General features: G+C 36.8%; 1 protein-coding gene across 1 annotated transcript; it reads right to left on the reverse strand.

Annotated features, from left to right (window-relative positions):
• Window positions 1–8,763: 8,763 nt before the first annotated feature.
• LOC104281377 (neural cell adhesion molecule 2-like) lies at window positions 8,764–19,586 on the reverse strand (the record flags this gene model as incomplete). Its single annotated transcript, XM_009879349.1, has 3 exons — window positions 8,764–9,150; window positions 14,964–15,083; window positions 19,382–19,586. Coding segments are annotated over 3 exons (437 nt in total), but the record flags the coding sequence as incomplete, so codon positions are not given.
• Between the last annotated feature and the right edge of the window lie 3,317 nt (window positions 19,587–22,903).

A 22,903-nucleotide genomic window follows, 5' to 3' on the forward strand; every position in this document is an offset into this window, starting at 1 on the left:
CTTTTAGCAGTAAATTCATCAGTAATCAACAGAGTGGCTTCAATTACATTACTGCTTCCCTCTGGAGTCCATATCCAGCCCATAGAGTGGCATCTCCAGAAATCCGGGACTGATGATGCTGTAGTCAAACTCACAGAAGATAATCAAACAATTTCCTTGGCCACTTACGCAGTACGCTCAGGTCTCCCTCCTTCGGCATAAAACAAATGCGTGGATGGCTACAGGGTGTTTTAGCTTAAGGAGTTTATGTTGCCTTGGTGAAGAATACAAGTGACAGAGTACACAGCAATGATATTGTAGGTGTGTATTGTATCACTAGATTATGCAAGTAGTGTCTTCTTTTTTTTTTTCCTTTACTCACAGAAGAAAAATCATATTTTACAGAGTAAATGCCTTCATTTTTTTGAAAGACACTACTTTCTATTGAGTATATATTTACAGAGAGAAGGATATAGCAAAACACTGAAGCTGGACACGTCATGAATACCAAGAAAAGAACCATAACTCCAGTGCAACAACTAATGCTTGCAACGCATTAGAGAATGGTCTCATTACAAAACTTGTCTACAGCGAAAAGCTTTGCGTTGAAAACCTCTAATATACATCATTTTTATTCTGCCCTACTTATCTCACAGTAGTTTGAACTTCATTGCAAGCACTCCATGAATTAGACTTGCAGTATTCTATGTGCAAGGAGTCATTACATTCTCCACATTCTTTTACTTTTAAAGTTATCCGTAGTTCATAAATCCATCTGAAATCAGTTCTTTAAAAATCATAATGTTTATTTTTTATTGCTTTGGAAAGTGACATAGCAGTATATAGCACCTTCATATTCTTTGTCATTAAAGATGTTTTAGTCCTTTGGATACACAGAAATGATTATTTTTTTCCCCTTCTCTGTGATAAAAATAAGTGCCAAAATAAAATTTGTTCATCATGTCACGGACTAAGACAATGAAACTCCTTTTAAAATTTGAAAATAGCAAAATATAATTTCCCCCTCACTAGTTTATTCTTAAAAGATGGCATTTGCTTAGTAGAAAAAGCTTTTCTTTGTTCACTTTATCACCAGAGTGCCTGAATGAATTCTAGAAATTCACTGCCTGACCTGATCACTCTGTTGCCAGATGTGGTTCCTTCTACTTTTTCAGTAGCATCGTTGACAACACGTCAACAACATTGGTACCAACTGTGGATGTGTTTCCTTGCTTTGTGTAATCTGACTGAAAGGTAGTTTCATCTTTGTGCCACATAAATTTTTTTTTGCAGAAATTTAAGTAGGACACTAAGCTCAATTTAGAGTTTGGTGGGTTTTTTACTATATATTTAACAAATCTTCAATGAAGTTTAAACTGTATTTCCAAACATAAATATTTTCTACACAGCTTATGAATATAGTTTGTTTATCAGGATCTGTTAGGGTTCAGATGAGAAAGTTTATTATCTTTTGCCAAGAATACAAGGTATGAAACATTTTTTTCTACTTTGTTTATTTCCTTTGGTGCAGCATTATCTGTGTCTAATTTAGAAGCGACAGGAGTAAATAAATTGTCCTTATCAAGGCACCTGACTATACTTAGGTAACTTTTTCTTGTATTTTGAATAACATGTCTGAAATATATCAGACCATGATACATACTGGTAAGGCTGAATTTTAAGAAGTTGAATCTGTTTCTGAAAATATCATATATTATCTTTGCATGATTAGGAATTTGCAACAGTTGTATTTATTGCTCAGCTGTAAATTAAAGGCGGACCTATCTTGTGGCCAGTGCACTGAGCTGATTGATTCTTGAGATATCAGGACTAAATTTATGCATCATTTGGTGAAGTCTGGCTTTTTTCTGACCAAGATGTTTGATCACATGAAAAACCTTAGTGACACACTGCTGTTGACAGGACACTGAACCAGTTCTCTCAGGCTCAGTTTTTCAGCACAAGGAGACTTTTTTGCTGTTTGTTGATGCTGTCACTGACATTTAGGTAAGCCCATGACTAAGACATCTGCAGGTTCAGAGCTTAAGGATGTGTGGAAGGAAGAAGATACAGCTGCGAAGACTTTGTTGAGTGAAACATTTATTTTCCTATGTATGGCTCCTCCATTCTTTTTCTGGTGTGGTTTGTTAGAGCTTAGGTGGCACTCAGAAACCTGATGCTTAGGCATGAATGCACATGCCTAAGGACGAAATTCAGTCTCATAGGAGTCTTCATTTTACTGGCAGTAAACCAGAGGTCATAGATGTTCCTCTGCCATTCTAGGGAAGTGGCTGAGCTGTATTGTCTGGAGTGTGCTTTGCTCATCCTCCACCTTAGTGGAATACACACCACGATTGCAGTAAAAACCCATTTCATTGCAGACTGTGCCTGACCTGTTACCACCAGTTCCTCGTGGTGCTAACACAGTTTCAAGACTTTTGGAAGGCTCAAAGTTGGGCAAAACAAGTTGGCTTCTGCTGATAATACCTTTTGCTGGCATATACTAAATACCTTTAAAACATCACACTTGTATTCTTTGTAGAAAAATATTATCTTTCAAGACTAACATTTAGGGGGCTGATCATAATGGGTCTCAAGATGAGCTGGAGACTCAGGATGCTACAATAGTTTTTAAGAGCAGTGATGTATTTTGACAGAAAAGAGAATAATAAATTGCAGGGCTGCTTGAGCACCATTCAGTACTTCTATAATGGGGGGAAATAATTGATATGTTTCTTTTGGCAATAAAACTCCTAATGAATCAGACATCTTGACAGAAAGACACTTAGCAAAAAGAAATGTAACTACAACACTTCATTAAAGTAAAAGTATCTTTACTATTAATATACAAATGGTGAAGAGTGACAAATAATTGATATACTTTAAGCCATACTTTCAATGTCTTTCATAAATACAAAACCAGCATCTGCGATATTACTTCTTTTTACAGTATAGAGATATATATATATACACAGCATTTCATAGGGACATAAGATTTTGAAACAATAAACAAACTAGCTCCAGTGGTAGCTAACTTATCAATATATAATTCAGGTGGTATATATCGCAAGTGGGCTGTTGACATGTAGAATAACAAAAACAATATATGGTATGCTTTAGCTTATACTGTACACAGCATACAAGTACATACCGAGTGCTTATTGTAGTGGGAAAGCGATATTTTTTTTAAAAATCTTGTATAAGTAGTTCAAAATTCTTAGTGAGAACTCTACACCATGAGCCACAAAATTTTCTTCCTGGGGGGGGTCTGGCTGCTTTATATGTTTGTCACTGATCTGTAGAGACTCTGAGGGTTTGCTTTCCCGTCCCCCTACCCTGCAATTTACTTTTAAAAATGCAGCCTGCTTACACAGTAGAGTTAAAGGATAACAGCAGGGCTAATGTTCTCCCTCCTCTGGTTTCCACAGCCCGAAGCACTCTACCTTTTGGCAACGTCCCCCAGCAGCCTCTCTTGTTTCAGTAACTCCCCATTTCCTTTGCCAATACAAGATGCTCCCTGTGTCCCAGCCCTCTCTCAGCTCCTGTTCTCTGTTTCTGTGCTCTCTTTGGCACCTGTTCTCTCTGGTAGTGGCTTTCCTGAATTCTGTCAGCACTACATCTGGTCATCTCGCCCGCTCCCAATCTCACCTGTGACTTAAAAGCTGCCAATACAAATTTGGCAATAAATATTTACTTCATTTCTCTGGGCTAAAAATGGCCAATATTCAAGTTTGAAAGTCAAACATCATGAGGGTCACAATGCCTGTTAAGAGGAAAGATAGACTGGTAAACTGTTATTTCCCAGAACCTGATCCAATGCCAAATTTATAATAGAAATTTTGGCTAAGGTTCAAATAAAATGATATAAGAATACATTAATATGTGCTGTGGAACTACTGAAGATCACTTAAAACTTAGTGAGTGGTTTCTCCCCACTACTACAGAACTGCTGTCAAGTGGAATAGGTACTCCAGGAAATTATATGAAAAAATCTGAAAAAGGGGGTGGAACATTTTTGAAAAAAAAAAAAATTAACCACGGTAGTTTTGCATTGATCTGACATTAAACAAAGAGATTTAAGAAATATTATTTCTTGAAATATTTTCATCATTGCCTAAGGAAGTATCACAATCACAACAAATTATTTTGAGGGATGTTTCATCTATTTCTGGGCATATAGTAATGTATGAGATTAAAATGTGACCAGATATTTTTATCAATGTTTCCTGATCCGTGTTGATTAAAAAAACCTCCTCTGTCCAAAATGTCAGCAGGAGCCTGGCAGGATATTGAAGTGCCAATTCATTGGACCTAGAAGTCCAATTCACAAAAGTGATTCAGTCAGCCAAGGACACACAGAATCTCGCTGATATGATGGATGGATGGATGGATGGATGGATGGATGGATGGATGGATGGATGAAATTCAGGCCCCACTGAAGTCAGTTTGTGTCTTAAAGCTCAGAGAGACCCATATTCCACTGTGGCCCCGCTTGCAGCATTCTCAGCACCCCTCCATATGTATCAATTCATAATAGGGGTCTTGAGGTTTTTCAGTAAATGGCCTTTTTCAGATTTTTTTAATCAGGAGTATCACTCAACAGGTACAGCAATTATTTTACAAAGATATTACTTCTTATGACAGCTTACACATAAATGGTGAGGCCACAAATGACTGTGAAACAAATATTCACTGCAGTTTTACTGTAAAATGGTGGGAAGATGTTCCACATTGTCTTTCAGATTCGAAAAAAGTTTTTAATATTTTATGTCTAAGTACCTAAATAGAACTAAAGAGACCTTCTATCTGACTGTTTAACTTGATAAATTGGTCAAAACACCCCTACACATTCCCCATGTTCTCCATCTACTTGAATCTTCTCAGTAGTACTACACCTGCTATGACCCTCACTAGAACTGTGATCTCAATATATTTTTCCAAATTTTGTATTTAAAATATTTATGTGACTTGAGAATATTATTTCCAGTTTACTTTAGATGAGTATTTGAGCATATTTGAGCAGAAAATTATGTCATGTAAAGCTTTCAGATATTTTAAACAGGCTTTGTAGACAAATTATTGAAGATTTTTCTTTAATAAAGCAGTGTGGCATGCTATCAAAAGGCACAAATACATTTCCATTATCCAGTCCAGGAAACAGAAAAATGGCATGATTATTGTACTACAGTTTGATGATTGGCACTTAAATAAATAATCAAAGTAATTACCATCATAAAAAGAAAGCCACTTTTTTTGATGAACAGCAATGCAGAGGCTGAAGACAGCAGGTGGATTTTACTATATGAGGGACTGTTGTCAAACAGCCTTTGTAGATGACTGTCACTGTGTAACTATGTTGTATATATCTATGAAAAGATAGGAAGTAGGCTCAATTCTGCAAGCTCTCCTATGAAAGTACATCCATCCTCCTGCTCACATCGACCCCACTGATGTCAGTGGGGTGGCATATAAGGGATGGGTTCAGCCACACAAAATTTCCTGCAAGATTGAGGCCCAAATAAATTAATCTTTGTCACATTAGGCATTAGTATCACTAGAATAGTAAATATTTCTGTGACCACAAAAAAGTAAAAATCCCCACAAATAAATAAACAAAACCAGAAAAAAATCTCTCCAGAGTAACTTTGTATACTAATTGTAAAACATTAATTAAACTCCTGCTACTATTGTGGTAAATCAGAAGGCAAGTCTATTAAAAAAAACCCCAACATTAAAATAAAACCCCAAACCTAAGAAATATAAATAATTTTACTTATTTTTACTCTTTATTTTTGTTGAAAAGAGATTGTCACTGCCACTTTCCATATAATTAATAATTTAATTGGCTCCCTCCCACCTTTGCCCCTAGAGCATGTTAGTGTAACAATTCAGATTACTTTTACAAATAGTTGTATTTTGTCAACTCTTCTGACATTTCATACTAACACTTAAAATTACTTTTAGACAGTAAAAGTGACATTTATACAGATACCTGTTTTTTGTTTGTGTTTTTTTTTAGTCTAGAATAGGAAAAGAAAATAAAGAAATGATGTTATTCCAGTTCTACACATATCTTACAAATTACTATGCGCTGTCCCTCATTTGGAAACATTTGCAAAAATCAGTGGTTTTAAGCATTCTTTCATAGTTACACTTTGGCTTTCTTCTGCACAGCACAGAGTCAAAGCACAAGATTGGAACAGTCCATCAGTAATTTAGAACTGTTTAATTCTCAACTCCCATATAGCCCAACTGGCAAGAGACCTAACAGCAGGAAGAAAATAAATACTCCTGGAAATAGCATTTGATTTGTAATCCAATACAGTGGGAAATGCTTTTGCTTCCAATATTGAAATAATTTTGCAGTATATTTTACTTGTAAAGAGTAGCACAGGCCTATTAATAAAAAATGTGCTGTCAAGACCTCTTAAATTCTATAATCTCTTCACATTGTAATTAGAGACCCTATTAGAAAAAACAAAACAAAACCCTCAATCCCCAATATACAGCTGTTAGGCCATGAAGGGTTTTTTTTGCAGAAGTCTCAATAAGAAGTACCAAAATTTGAAATGCATCTACAGTTGAGCCTAGACACTGCTAGCTCTGCCCACGTTGTACAGGAACCTTGTGCAAATGATCCTGCTGGCTTCAGAAAAAGCACCATTTCCCTAGTGAAACTTATGTGAATATGTATGGCACCACCTAACTTCATGATGACAGGTAGAAGAAGAAAGGATGTTTCCTACTTTCATCCTCATCCTGGTAAAAACACTGTGTGAGATGATGTGGGCTGCAGATGTTCAAGCCACACTTACTCTCAACTGCTGGAATTTTCCAGGTCCCTTCCTTGCATTTTGATAGAGGGAGAAAGCCCAGCTGCAAATACATACTTTGTAGAAAGAATATTTATTCATATATATATAAATGAGACAACTGGTTCTCTTAATTATAAGTTAGAGATCAATCCTACTCACTGTGTACTTACTCAGAAAGAAACAGAACAGAAATTTAACAGACAAGCAGCTATTTAGTAGTATTGCCTGCTCAGTATGTGGAAGAAACAGTGAGAGGTAATAAAGGAACATCTTCATATTTCCTTCACCCAGAAATAGTGCCTTAACATTTAGAGACATTTCTTTGCAGCAGTTTTAAGTGATTCTCTTTCATGACTTTCCTCCCACATTGCTATCTCCTCTTATCCACTCTTTTCACTTTGGTACTGGTTTTGTGGGGGTTGCCCTCTTATTCCAGCCACACCAGTGGTATGCCTCTGTCCTCAACTACTTGGTACATTATAGGTATTTCCCAAAGTGAGGAAAAGTTGAAAAAAAAACCCACCAAAAAACAATTGGTCGTGAAAAATAAGGAAGATCTATGAAACAAATATATCCCCCTCAGCTCTTGGAAATGCACTAAAGCTTGGGTTAACATGCTTTAACCTTAATCTTCCATTTTCTCAAATTTAAAGACACTCTTTTACATTTCACTTTCAGCTTTACTGCACAAAAGTCAACCACTTTGCCAATGACTATAAAATATCAGCTAAGGGTCGATGACATTCTGTGGGAAATTGGGAAATATAGGGACTTCATATATGAGCAAAATTCAGATATAGAATGGAGAGGACATAATTTGCTGAGTAAAGCTATAATTAAACTTCACGTATGACTTAGATGTGGAACATCCAAAAGGTAGTCTACAATGTACTCCTGATAAGCAGAATTTTTCAGTCTATTTTTTTTTGTACCGTTTATTGACTTCTTCTAAAGCAGAACTTTGAAGAGTTTGGTAGGTGTGGATACACTATGCTTGAATGGTATCAAAATATATTGTTGCAATTAGTGGCACTATTAAATCAATCATATTAAATATGAATGAATTTTGCATCAAATAAATCAAATTTCTGAGTAGTGCATGATAACCAGAGTAATAGAAAGGATTATTTTATGGAATTCTCAACATGAAAAAATGTATTTGATCTAATACAAGATGCTATTAATTAATAATTTTAAACTTCCCAACTGTATGTTTATTCAAAGCCTGGATTTTCATCTGCTCTTCTGTTTTTTTGTTAAGACAAAGGCTATGAAATCATAAAGGAACAAATGCTACTTTAATAAGGACAACTTTAAATATTTCATGTACTGCTTTGGGGAGAAAACATAGCTACTACACTAAAATGCAGTTTTATCCCTTGACTAAATGATTAGCACTAGAAGAAGAATACTGTATATGTATAAGTACGTTGGGACAAATAACTTGAGCTTGTGTTTATTCTAAGGTTTCACTTGAAGTCAAGGTTACGATCAAAAGAGTTTCTTTTCACCTCTTTGCTGCATTTTAGTTCACATGCAACCTCCAAACTTTAATACAGAAAACTTGAAGCACTAAAAATCCTGGAGCCTTTCAGAGTCACACTCGTGTAGTTAGGATGAGGCCAACATACTGCTATATTTTGTTTAAATTTGTACGTTGTGGCTATCCTTTTAGAACCCAGGTGAAACTGCAGGTGGAGCTATGCTGAAGAGTGTCTTTTTATTGTTTGCTTCAAGTGATAAGCATAGCTGGAATGACTACTGAGTGTCTGTCAGTGCTAAGGTCTTAAACGTGATACTGAGACTGGTTTTCTTTTTTTTTTCTTTAAAGGCAACCTAAACTTCTGTTTTATTATAACTGGAAACAAATACAGTAGTATATGGCACTTTATGTATGCAGCTTGCACTGTAAGATCTGGAGAGACCTGATGTATTGTTTGTGGCTAGGGGTGCTTTGTAACTATTCTTCTAAATAGATATAGTTTGTCATGTAATAAATTACAGTTCTTATTCTGCAGCTTTTTCAAATTTATACCATGGGACTTGGTGTCAGCGAAACTACATCCTAAACCGATTAACAAAAAAATAGAAAGGAACCGTAGACAGAAACTGTTTCATCATATGTACACATGTACTAACTATTCCAAGCTTAAGTTTCCCAAGAAATTAAGGTCAGCTGTAAAGTTTTGGTCACGTGGTTACTTCAATCCAAATGCATTATCCAGACAGCTGTAGTTTATCTTATTATGCTTTGCTATCATCTTCTTTTGACTGGATGATGTCACTAGCAACTTTGATTTCTATGGTTTCTGGATTTAAAGCTTCTTTCCCATTTTCCTCCTTTAGTGGCAGTTTCCTATCAGAAGAAAAAGAGGAATTATGGCAATAAACAAATAACACATAATCTGGAATTTAAGTATGCGATGCATGTATTACTTATCCAGTTCATAGTGTTTCTAAAAATAGAATTTATTGAAAATAATATATAATTATTTTGAGTACCCAAGTTCTTTGCTTTTAAAGAAATTCATATTAACTCTCCATTTCTATAAAGCCAGAAAACGTTAAATGGCACATGATAACAACATTGCTTCTGTCCAAAATGCAATTTCTTCAATAGGACAAAAGAACAACAGAATGCTGAATAACCTGACACAAGACAGTACAGAGGAATGGGTTCCCCAGGATACCATGAATCACTTTCAGTCAAGACTTTTGATGACTCTAGATAACACTCTCTTATTTTATGTCTGTTTTTAAATGTAAATTCAATTATATATGAAAGAAGACATTTTTTAATTGGAGGTTATGTCAAGACATAGGTAAAGAACTTCTTATAGCACATGGAGGTAATGGAAGTTATTTTATTATTTAGAAACTTCTACAATTTATTTTTGCTGGATCACACAATCTAGCTGTGTTAGTAACTTACAGCTCTTTTAAGACTAACCTAGTGAATACTCTGAAGAGTTTTATAAGCCTTAATTCCAATGGCAAAAGAGACCCCAACCTTACTTTACAGGAAAGACAAAGCACTGAATTAATTCAAAAAGTTCTTAAAAATCATTGATTCCCTGCTGACAGTACTCAGCTGTCAAAAAACATAGCTGTCAAAAATTTGTATGGTTTACTCAGATGTTCCTGTAATAATGTCTCCTGGGCATAACAGTCGTTAATCATGAGTACAGTTTGGGTTTGCTTTCTGTTTTTTAACTGGGCTATAGTATGTGTATGCCTTTTTTACTCATAATAACTGTTAAATGTTTCAGTAAACTTCCACTGTGATTGCTTTGATGTCCCAAAGAGCAATGTGTTGTTCAAAACCGGGCTGAGGAATCCCTTAGGAATGTCTTGTAATAACAGTGTTTAATAATAACTAATAAAACAAAGCAATTCCCAAATTCCCAGTCTTATGAAATTTAGACTGACTGAAATGAACTAAGAAAGATGCTGTTTATCTAGAAGTTAGACAATAAGCACAACCTATATCTAAGTCAAAGAGAAGACTAATTTGTTCTATTACAGTGAAATATGTGGGATATATATCAGTTGTCTGGCTTTGAGCACAGAGGGAGGTCTCTAGTAATTCTTTGTTTCATATCGCACACCAAAAGGAAAAAGATTTCAGCCCGCAATACATTGCCTGAAATAATGAAAATAGCAGAATCAACATAAATCCATTTTTAAAAGAGGATAAAACATGGAGTCAGAGGAAGCACGGCTCATTAGATGATTTTAGGTAAGTAGGTACCTGTGTTAAAGGCCTGATAATGCAAAGCACTTAAAGTAGTATTTTTTTTAAAAAAAGAGCTAATTTAATCTAGCTTTATATAAAGGCTTATATAAATTTCTCCTTTATATTCAGAAATGACTAATACTTTGAAAAATTTCTCTAAAGATGTTGCTGAAAGGGAGGAAATATTTAGTCAAAGTAAAAGCTGGTCAACTGACAATGTGCTGCATGGGAATTTAAACAAATTGGTTTTGGAGAAGTCGATTATGAGCATGTAACAAATAACTTCAAATTATTTGAAATGGGACAAATTTGATAGAAGGCTGTTGAAGGAAACTAGATATTACTGAAATCCATGTTTACGCAAACAGGGTAATAAAATGAGCCCTGCTTTCAATGCAAATAAGGAAAACTAAACCAATCCAAACTACAAACAAATAAAATATTTTCCTAGCTTTCCTCATCGAAAACTCCATCCACTATTCTCTGACTTTATTGTCTTTAAAAATTTGTGGGGTTTTTTTGGATATAATATGAAATTATCAGTTCAGTTATAGTTATACATTATCTTTTTTGATTATGACAACTGTTACTTTGGAATTTTCTTCTCATTGTGTTTCAAATACTAATTCATATTTAAGTAACAGACTCAATCATTACCCTCTTTTAATTAACTAAGTGAAGTTTAAATATTCTAATTACACCAATTTTTCTACACTTGATTTTCCTTTACCTACATCTATTTGAAATGATTTTATATTTTTCAGCTAGGCAGACTAATTCTTCCGAATTTTAAAATATTTTATAATAACAGCTTTTTAAAAAAAAAACCCACAAAAATACTAGAGAACTTTAAAAGTTGGGGTTTATTTTTGCTTTAAACAGATGCTGGCTATTATCAATCATTAATAATATTGATTTTCTCAATTAAGCCACTGCATGTGGCTTAACTGCAACAATCTGCTGCTGTTACTGATCAGAAACTTTAACTGGAATATTTATTTTCCTAATTTTTATGAAAATGGCTCCTAGCCACTTTGATACTGGAATTCACCCAGCTTCATAAATGGTAATAAAAAACTCAATCAATAGTAGAAACACAATAATGTCAGACTAGGAATTTAATTATAGTACCACATTTCATGTGGTATTTTAATCATATTACAAAAATGTACTATGAAATGCACATCTTAAATTTAGTTCCTGCAAGCATTATTAAAACTTGTTGACTTGCAGGTAAAAGTGCTTTGTGCTCATCCAACACACACGAATCCCAAACTTGGCTTTGACAAGAATCACCTGAGTAAAGAAAAAAGGTAGACTGCTGAATACTATGCTAACCAATATAATGAAAATACTCTATTATTGTAATAGGAAGTAATGTCTTTATTAATTATTTCCCACAAATGCTCAAATTGCATTTAAGCTTCTGAGTTTAATTTGGTATTATTCAAAGAACTTCAAATAATTTTTCTAAATATTTGATCTAATTTAAACTGAAGGCTTATTTTGTACACCTTTAAGACAGCCATAAACAGTCAGAATTGATCCCACCTTGTTTGAACATTGCCTGCCTGGAATGTCCTTGAAACTTTGCCTTCCTACAAGCTAAGCTTTCCCCTTTAAGATCCTCACTCGTCATCCTTGCTCTGCCCATTGTCCCCTGCCTTTCTGGCTGAAAGTCCGAGTTGCTGACAATGTACTTTGGGGATATTTCTACTGGGAGAGGTATTTCCACTCTACTGAGTTATCCTTTTCTTTACTGGCATCTCCTCTGCACTTTATATTGTTTCTCCATTGCATCAGCTATAACCTGTGTCTAAGCAGAAGGTCTTTCCATGTTCCCCTAGCACCAGCTTCCCTTCAGATGTCCTGATTCCATAATGCTCTATTCATCCTTGGTTTCCTAAGTGCCGCTGTCCTGAATCTTTAGCTGACCTCTGTCCTGCTGTACCTTGGACCGCTGCCTGTTGCCATCAGGTGTAGGAGCAGAAAGTACAGACAAGGAAACTATCACCATTATTAATATCTCTTAGCAGTCCTACTCTCCCAAGAACATAATACTAATCAAATCCCTTATCAGGTATTCCTGTGATTTAGTTTTTGTTTCATGCTACCAGTGACTGATTATCTCCCCCTCCCCTATGATAATAAAACATTTTTTTATTTTAATTTTCTTATATTTCACTCCTGTCATCTGTTCTTCATGAGTGAGACAAGCAGGACGAACTAAACTTAATCTTTCCTGGTATCATATCCCTTGCTAGATGCATCTCATTTGTATTTGCAAGATCTAGTGCTACACATAGTCTTGAAGCACGAAAAAATGTGGCCCTAGTGCCTTACCTGCTAACATAGCCAAAGTCCACTGGATTTGTACAATGCTTGCAACTGCATTCTCCCGACTCCTTACCTAACTGTGGGCTCTCTAGAGTGCCCCTCATTATAAATTCTAATATGAAGAGCAAACATATCATTAATCATCGAAAAAGCCCACATAATTATTTAATTAAGACAAGTTTCAAGTCTTCAGGTGCAGGTTCTTTAAAGAAGTATACAGCTTAACGTGCAGTTACATAACTGCACCCCTCCGCCTCCTCCCCTCCCCCCTCCCCCAAATGCCAATGATAGTCAGTAACACAGGCTTTTTCATATTAAAGGTTCTGGAGTTTGCAGTTCTAGATAATGGCAAGGAAGGCGATATTGTATTTTCAGAAAGAGAAAGAACATCCTCTCCTTTTAAATGACAACTGTGAAGCCATCAAATAATCAACAGGTGAGTTTCTATATTTACTGCAGAAGAGTCTTCATAACCCTGACAGCTTTCAGATTTCATGAGTTAGGAGATTTTCACAATACGTGAAAATCTCTGAGCTCAAACCAAAGAAGCTTGGAGATTTCTTCAATAATTTCAGGTCAATCAGCTTTTGAGGATCAGAAATTAAACTCTTGAGCAATCAGTTCATGTCCTTTAACAATACTAGGAGGGCTCTCAATATTAAGGATGGTACTGTCATCACCTTTGTTGAAATATTAGTTTCTCTTCCAACTAAATTTCCAGAAGAAAAAAAAAGCATATTAGAAGCTCTGATTGTAATAGTAAACTTAGCAAAATATCAGCTTGCTTGTGCTCTATCACAAACATTACTTTATCCTCCACATAGATTTTGAAAAGTACTATTTAGGTACAAACACCAGGAACTCTACCCAGTTTAATCTGGACTGCAGCGTAAAACACAGGAGAGGACCTGACTGCCAAAGTCTGGGACCCCTGAGTCAAAGGCTGGTCCCTGTGACTCAGGAGGCAGATGAAGCCTGGGCGAGAACCGCTGCAGTTTTTGTGCTGAGAGCAGCTTGCAAGGACGGGAAGGGGCATGAGGGAACTGAGCAAAGTGACTGCCCTTCAGCACTATTACTCTAATTACATCATGTGGAATTAAATACTGAACACGTGAACAAAGCAGCAAGGGACCACCCAGTGAGGAGCTGGATTTCTGGAGCACAGGATCACATGCCCTAGATACAGGCTGTGCATGGGGTTGTGTGTCTGACTTGGATCTGAGGACATTCCTCAGAGTAAGGAGATAATTCCCACAGAGTGGTTAATAACTGTGTAGTTGGTAAAGATCAGCAGCACCCAACTGAAAAAAACCACCTTGTACTTCTGCTTGGCCACCACTGCAGGGGCAGGAGGGCTCAGGGGGTGAGGTGACTGTGAGTGCTGGGGCTGAGAAAGAAGGTGGCAGGACTATGATCTGTCTCTGCTGGCTGTGGTTCCCCACAGGGCTTGAAGGTAAGCCAGGAGTGGCAGAGGAGCATCAGGGACAAGCTATGGGGCAGCTTGAGAGTGCAGGCAGAGCCCTTGGCCTCATCCTCCAGCCCCTGAATGCAGTGGGCAGAGCTGGGGGCAGCAGCGGGGTGTGGGTCTATGTCCCACTAGGTCCAGAGCTGGGCATGGGCTGCTAATGAGGCCAGAGCTGATGTGGGGCTCGTCGCCCCTGGGCAGGGGTAACCAGGGGGATAGAGAGGGCAGGGCAAGTCTACTCATACCCCCTTACCCTGACACAAGGTCTGTTTTGACCAAGAGCACAGGAGGAGCTTATTGGGACTTGGCAGCAGAGAGGGACAGAAACTTTCCCTGGATACTTGCTAACGTTCGAACAAGTGGTGGCTTAAAGGTACGCTGCAAGACTGCCGCTCTTGCAGTCTTGCCTTCCAAGCACAAATGTGGTTGTACTCTGGGTCACAGAAAGACCAGAAAAATGTCTAGTGATAACCTCAGCTGTTGTGTGTGGGTTACTGTGATTTAGACTGATTACTGTAAAATTAAAAAAAAAATAATTGTTTGTTTTCCCTCCCAGAGTGCAGGAAGCCAAGTCCATCCTTACATCCAGGAGGAGCTTCTGTGAAACTCCAGGGAATGTCAGACTACTTACTCTGGTTCTGTGAGAGGAGTTGTCTCATTTGGCTCATTTACTGGACTCCCATCTTCATGACTGGTAATTCTTTCATCCTCTGTTCTCATTTCCACTATTGGCTCTTTTGATCCATCTTTCCTAAATATTATTAAAAGAGTCTTAGTCTCATAGCATCATATTAACCACATACATTACAGATAACTAATTATCAAGATCCCGTCTCTCAAAAGTCGGCAAAGAAAAGGCAGAACTAATTATCAGTGACTAACACCACAGAGACATATTTAACAGCATGTTCCCAATTCCTTGAAGTCTTCAAAGCATCCTGTATCCATGGTTACTTACCTAACTCCACAAACATCATGGATTAGCATCTCCAAAGAGCATTTTGTTTATGATTAAATAATAAGATGATGGCCTCTTCACGGGAATAGATGCAAATTTTCTTAACTTAATATAACAAATACAGCACTTGATGCCTAGTTATACCTTAATTTTTCTGGCATGTAAAGAGCCGTAGATATATGCACTGCAGAAGTGTACTTTAATCTCCTGATATAGTGACAATCCCAGCTACAAGAACAGGGTAAAGAGCCCTTCTGTGATAAGAATCTAGCCCCTTCTGCTCCACTGGTTGAAGGAACAAGCACTAGTTATTCACATGTAAGTAAAAGAATAACCTTTGTGCTAATTGGACAAAGAATTGTAAGGAAGATCGAGCAGTTAGTATTGTCACTGTGCTTTTGTTGATAACCATAGAATCATAAAGGTCATCTAGTCTAATCTCTGTGCAGTGAGCAGGGACATCTTTAACTAGATTGAGTTGCTCAGAGCCCCGTCCACCCTGACTTTGAATGTTTCCTTAGGTGGGGCTTCTATCACCTCTCTGGGAAACATGTTCAAGTGTTTTGCCACCCTAATCGAAAAAAAAAATTCTTCCCTATATCTAGTCTAAATCTATCCTTTTTTAATTTAAAACCATTACCTCTTGTCCTATTGCAACAGGCCCTGCTACATAGATTTTTCTCATCTTTCTTGTAAGCACCCTTTAAGTACTGGATGGCCACAATAAGTTGTGCCCAGAGCCTTCTATACTTCAGGCTGAACAATCCCAACTCTTTCCACTTGTCTTTGTAGGAGAGGTGTTCCAGTACTCTGGTAATTTTTGTGACCTCCTCTGGACCCCCTCCAATGGGTCCATGTCTTTCTTGTGCTGGGGGCTCCAGGGCTGCACACATTACTCCAATTGGGGTCTCACCAGAGCAGAGCAAAGGGGCAGAATCCCCTCCCTTGACCTGTTGGTCATGCTTCTCTTGATGCAGCCCAGGATGTGACTGGCTTTCTGGGCTGTGAGCACACATTGCCAGGTCATGTCCAGCTTTTCATCCACCAGTAACCCCAAGTCCTTCTCCACAAGGCTGCTCTCAATAAAATGGCCATGATACGGGAATAGCTGCTCACCGCTACAGAAGTATTAACAATATTCATACTAATTAACTTCCATATAATTTTACTTTCAAAAGGCAGATCAAAGGATATCCAAGATATACTTGATATTTCCAAAATAAAATCTCTTTCCATTTAAATATTTCATTTCTATTCCTGTCATCAGATCAGGAATTGTGTCCTGGAACTTCATCAGCTGAAGTCTGGAAACACAGAGTAACTGAGTTACAGATGAACAATCACCTTTATATTTAACAAACTGTTTTCTGGACCTGTGATTTTCTAGAGAGCAGTCAGACTGCTATGTGCCATAGCAAAGACCCAGTTAAACAATTGTCTAATTCTCATCTCACATTTTCATATCGCTCCTGAGAAGATAATTGCTACACAGAATGTTAAACTACAATAATCCATCTCTTCAGGAGGTACCTGGAAAACTTTTACCATCCTCATAGGTATCCTCAAGGAATATTTTTTTAAGTTAGTAAGAGTGTACCACAGAAAAATGTGTCACCAAGAAGTTGACTACGGAAGCATTAAGGGGTAGAAGTCTAAAACACTCTGGTGTTTTTTTTTTTTTAAATACTGCATGTGCTGATTTACCTCTGCAAGTTAAATTCTCTTTTAAGATGCTGAAATGAATACAATGCTTATTTCTGTAGATGATTCACATAACTGTCATGACTACTTCATATCTGTGAAAAAAATATGGTTTATTGTAGGACTGGCAGAGGGAATTGTAAGTTCTATTCAGCTTTTCTGTATATCTACAGTCTTACAGACAAACACAAATTATTGCACAACTAAAAGCCTACAAGACATGATTTCCAAAGAGTATTCACATGGGATTGAGGAACTAATCTGTACAGAAAGTACAAACTGCATAACAATTAAAAATTCCATAGGAGAGAAAGTGATCTGGAGGAAGTGCCTTATATCATTTCTGTTCCAGGTGGCCGCATGTTACATGTATTGCATCATCTATGGTCATCACATGTGGAACATCACTAACAAATACATATATGTCCTACAATCAAAAAGCAACAAAGAACCATACCATAAATCCACTCAAAAATCAGGGATGGAAATTGACATATTTAAAACAGGGAAATGTCAGCGTCTTTTAGGGTATGGCAGTTGGCATGAAGTAAGTTCAAATTTTGACTCTTCAAGCCTGTCTTGACATTTTAGCCTGACACTTCATTTGTGAAGAGAACAGGCTAAAATAAAAACAACCACAAATATTTTAAGATCTGGCCGGCTGAAGATCACCCCCACAAGGAAAGAAATATAGTATTTCATTAAGATAGTTGTCTTTGCAAAAGAAGTGTCATGGATGAACTAATATTAAGTGACCACTTTTATGCTTTTCTGGGACAGCAGGGAATGGCATTTGTGTATGAGATGTTGATAGCAAGGTATAAACTGCTGTCAAGTGACATTTGCAACTTCAGTTCCCTAAGGTCTTCCCATTCAGGAGGCTCTGCACACCCATTTGTACTAGGACACTTCCTGAATGGGAAATTAAAGCACAAATTGAAGTGCTGTTCTCAGTAAGAAAAGACAGCTGAGTCAGAGCCAGAAGCTCTTGATTTTATTGAACTGGACATGCTGGCTTCATAAAAAAACAAAAAAAAAATGCTGTTATTCTTCCTCTTACAGAAAGCTGTGGAGAATTAGGAATAAGCTGTTTTATGGTATAACTTCTGTTCAGAAGCATTATTTGATGTAAATACTCTGTGCCTGCCTAGGACTGGTTTTGTTCTACAGAGTTGTTACCAAGAAATGTAATCGAGTTACCTAAGAAAGACACCCAATGGCCAGGATTAAAACCAAAGAAAGACACACCTACACTACCAACAGTGAAGAAGCCTGATACAGCTGTGAATAATGAGGGCTGCAAAATCTGATCTGCTCTACAGGCATCTGGGGAAGGATGGTACCTGGGAAGCTGCAAGAGAATGAACTGCAAGGCCTAACTACTAGGACACTGGAATTGGACCAGTAAATGTTACTTAAACCATTTAAAACATTCTCAGAAATATTACAGTGTATGCATAAGAAGTCTATCAGATGAACATAAAGAGGAGATTAAACAATTTGTTTAGTGATAAAAAGGAACTGCCTAAAATGAAGGACCATAAGTAATCCTCTCCTCAGCTTACCTTTTCAAAACCCTGTAAATGTTGAGTCTTTAAAGAGCTATTACTTCATGCAATCAGTACTTGAACTGTTTTGCCAGAGATGTCACTATCCACTCTTCTCATTTAAGGGAATATATTTGCACATAAATGATCAGTTCATTCCCATTTGTCTGACGAATTAGCCACTACACAAGGGTATTTCTGAGAATCAGGGTTGTTTATTCCGCATTTATGTTTAGCAATCATTGACTGTTGCTATGAAGAACAATCATACTCACCAGCACTTCATCCACCTCCAATTCAGTACTCTTATTTTTAAAAATCAACAATACTTTTTATTCTTAAAGTCTATGGTCAAGAAAGAAAATTTTCCATCAAATGCTATGTCTGAGAAGAAAAACTCTTTCACAGATTACCTATAATACCATGTCTCTCACTCCCAGATTTACTGGCACTGCCACAACCATATGCTGAGCTTTTGGGTATTAACGGCTGAAAGATAGATTTGTAGAAACGAAGTTAAAATGATCTGTTACCTGTTCCACATGGATCAACGATGTGCCTGTAACTGTTACTGAATTATGATTGATTTCTTTTGTGTCAAACTGCACAAAGAGGCGATCTGGAAGTGAGGTATGGTAAATGCCTTTTTTGTATCCATTTTTCTTTTAAGGCAATATTTGACCACAAACAATTCTATCCATTTCATAGGAATGGTTTTCCAAGTAACAGAAGAGTTTTATTAATTTCCTTTGCCAGACCACAAAATGGCCATAAAGTTACTACAAGTTGGAGAGCCAACTTTTTCTTGTAATGAAGTTTCCAAAATATGTGATTAATACTCACAAGTAAGCAGCCTTCCCTTCTTCCAGTTCTTTACTTTTTCCACTTGAACCACTCTTTTTTCCACAGATCCTCCTGGTGATGCACATTAGCAATCCACATTGTCGTACAAAGAAGCAGCTAACATCAGTCACAACCAGGATTAACAAAAGGGCTGCCACTCCCAGGCCAATGACAGCACCAAGTCCAAGACCATTAAAAAGTGTGTCTTGAAGGAAAGAAAATTAAGTTATTAATAAAATTAATCTTAACGAATAGCATTTTCTAAAGATGTTAAGCTGTAGACCAGAAAGCTAAAGGAACTCTAGAAATGAACTATTCAGAAATTAATGGAAATAAACAGTAATGAAGATTAAGCATGCGTACAACCTGATTTAAAAAATCACAAACCCCAGCTTTTCTATATGATATATTCCCATTGCCAAATTTCAGATAGGGTCACAGAGCATAAATGTAATTATTTAATAGCAAATAACATCACATCTTAACATTCTAAGACTGAGAGTATCAGTATGCAGGCTAAGGAAAGCGTTTTAAATACTCAACACAGTAAATAGTTGATATAAGTTGTCATTTTCCACATTTCAAATACAATTCATTAACAGTGGTGCTAAACAGAGTTACTGAAAGGTTTAAGAGGGTGCCAAAACAGTGTTTACTCTTGTAAAGGTAATTTTTTGAATGAAAGTAGAATGAAAAAGTCCTCAAAGAAGTTAATCCAAGATATTTAATCTGGAAACAGTTGCACACACTTAGTCTTAAATAAATTAGTATGAGGAAAACTATGCATATTATTAAATGATTATAGGGTTAGGACCTCATTTTGTACAGTCTTTTACCTTGAAAATACATTCATACACTTCAGATAAATGTATTTCACACCTGATCTTGCTTTCTGTATTAGTATTATGAAAGCTGATGCTTAGCTAATTTTACTTGTTGACTTCATTATAACTCTCAGAAAAAATATTGTAATGTTATGACTCAGCTGACATTTCCTTAACAGACAGTAATGCTACAGATTGTTTTTTACAGTGTGATTCTCAGAAGAACAACAACTACAGTGTTGGTGAAGTCAGATGGCCCTTACAGAGGACTTGTATCTCATCGATAAACGAGCAGAAAAAACCAAAAGCTGCCTTAGTAATCGTTCGTGTGCCCAGATAGTTCAAGAAAGTGTCAGTCTAGCTCAGAAACTGGCTAGTGACAATTGCCCTATGTGATCTATTCCACGGGGCAGTGGAACTGTGTTTTTTGCATGTCGGTGCTGCACATTGACACTGCTCGCTTCGTGTCACTGTGCCTTGAAGGGATGCGTGAGTCAGCAGTGCAGTGGTACATGTCCATTTGCAGTCGTATCTACGCCTGTTGCCAAAATAAGAGCAAGATTTTTTTTCTTCTGACAGATTACTTGAATACTGTTATAACATCAAAACATAATTTTATGTCATTTAATGCAAATGTCTTAATGGGGTTACTACTATCACCTTCCCCTTCTTTCTCTTCCACCTTCGTGATACTTTGTGGACTGTTTTCCAATTAAGAATATTCTTTAAGCTTTCATATATCTGCTTAACCAATTTTTAAGAAAATGCCTATTTGCCCTTTCAAGTATAATTTGAAAATTATTTTCTTGAGGACTTCTAAATCAATACATACTAAAAGAAATATATGTTCTATTAGTTTAAGTGATAGAACTGTGAAATGGAAAAGTAAAAATTTTTCAAAAGAAGAGGAATATTTTACTTCATATGCAATTGATTTCACCATCTACTTTATGGGCTGTTTTATTATAGGATTGTTCTTCAGGATGTTATTATGCAATAAGCCAGAATAAAATAAAAATTTCAGAAATGCAACAAAGAAAATGAAGCAACTTTATATAAATATCATGGAGAGTATTGGCAATTTTCAAGTTCTCATTTCTTTAATAAGTTTTATTTCTAACTTCTAATAAAATAATTGACTGCTTTTGCACAAATCTTTAATGGGAAAGAGCAATGAAGAGCTTTGGCAAATAAAGCAGAATTTCCCAGTGAAGAGAACTATCTGGAAAGATAAATTTTCTGGACCCTCAAATGTAAATTTGAGTTAATTCCTTTAAGGAGCCTATACCCGGTACTGTAAAGGGCAGCAGGTCTACAGAGAGCACCACTATCTATATATGTATACAGAGTGTACAGGTGCGCTTTGTATGTGGAAAACTAAAGCTATTGCTTCTCCATAAAGAGACAAGAACTTAGTATACAACATTCGTATATTCAAACTGACGTTAAATGAATGTATGTCCTTCAGTGTGACAGAATCTCTCTGTACTCTTAGAGAATGTCACTTACACATTCAATTGCTGCTACAGGAAAATAATAATTGAAGCTTTATAATAAGTACCCTGCCTCAGCAGAGGACCAGAGGACCTTCAGCGGTCCCTTCCAACCTCAACCATGAAGTGATTCTAAGTTTTACTGAAAACAAAGTTAACACCTTTTTGTGCCTTTCTTCCCTTTCCCTCCTCCTTAACAGGCATGGATGTGGTGGTTTGGCCCTGACTGGAGGCCAGGAGCCCATCAAAGCCACTGTATTGCTCCCCCTTCTTAGATAGCAGAGAGGGAAAATATAGCAAGAGGCCCATGGGCAGTTTAATACAGCAGAAGCAAAGCAAAGCCGAACTAAGATCATTCTCTGCTTCCCATCAGTGGGCGATGTTTGGCCACTTTCCCAGGAAGTGGGGTTCCAATATGCATAGCGGTTGCTCTGAGAGACAAACATAATCCATGAATGCTGCTCCCCTTCTCTCTTCTCTGGTCAGTTTGGGTCAGCTGGCCTGGCTGTGTCCCCTCCCAAGATGTTGCCCACTCCCAGCCTACTCTTGAGGGAATGTTGGAAAACCACAGACTCAGTGCTGTGTGAGCACTGCTCAGCAGTAGCCAAAACACTGGGGTGTTATCAACACCCTACTAGCTACCACTCCAAAAACACAGCACCGAGGGAGCTGCTGTGGGGAAAATTAATTCCACCTCTGCCTGACCAAATACAGAAACATGAAAGACAGATGACTCTACATAACCCTTAAACTTATTTACATTTTTAACGATAAAAAAATAAACAATGGTATTAAATACTTTCCTACACGTGTAAGCATAGGAAAGTTACATTGAAAGGGATGCAAATGAGTGTGCAGAGATATTCTCCTTAAGTTTGTCCTCTCTTTCAGGAAGGTCTGAAGCTAAAACAAGGACTGATCTAGAATTAAGTGGTTGAAAATTATGGGCTAAAGGATGAATTTGAAAACACTGCATTGGGTAGTGACAGAAGAAAAAAAAAGCATACTCTTGATAATCATCTTTTTGAACTATTGCGTTGTATTGACTCCTAAGAAGGCTGTCCCACCATTATGGTTATTTCTGTATGGCCTATGAATGTGAGCTTTGACTTTATATCTGATCTGGAACTTTTCTTTAAATCAAAAGCTTACAAGATGTATATACTTATTCAAAACCTCTAAAAAGAGAAAAAATAGATCTTATA

Source organism: Apaloderma vittatum, unplaced genomic scaffold (assembly GCF_000703405.1).
Source record: "Apaloderma vittatum isolate BGI_N311 unplaced genomic scaffold, ASM70340v1 scaffold11902, whole genome shotgun sequence".
NCBI lineage: Eukaryota > Metazoa > Chordata > Aves > Trogoniformes > Trogonidae > Apaloderma > Apaloderma vittatum.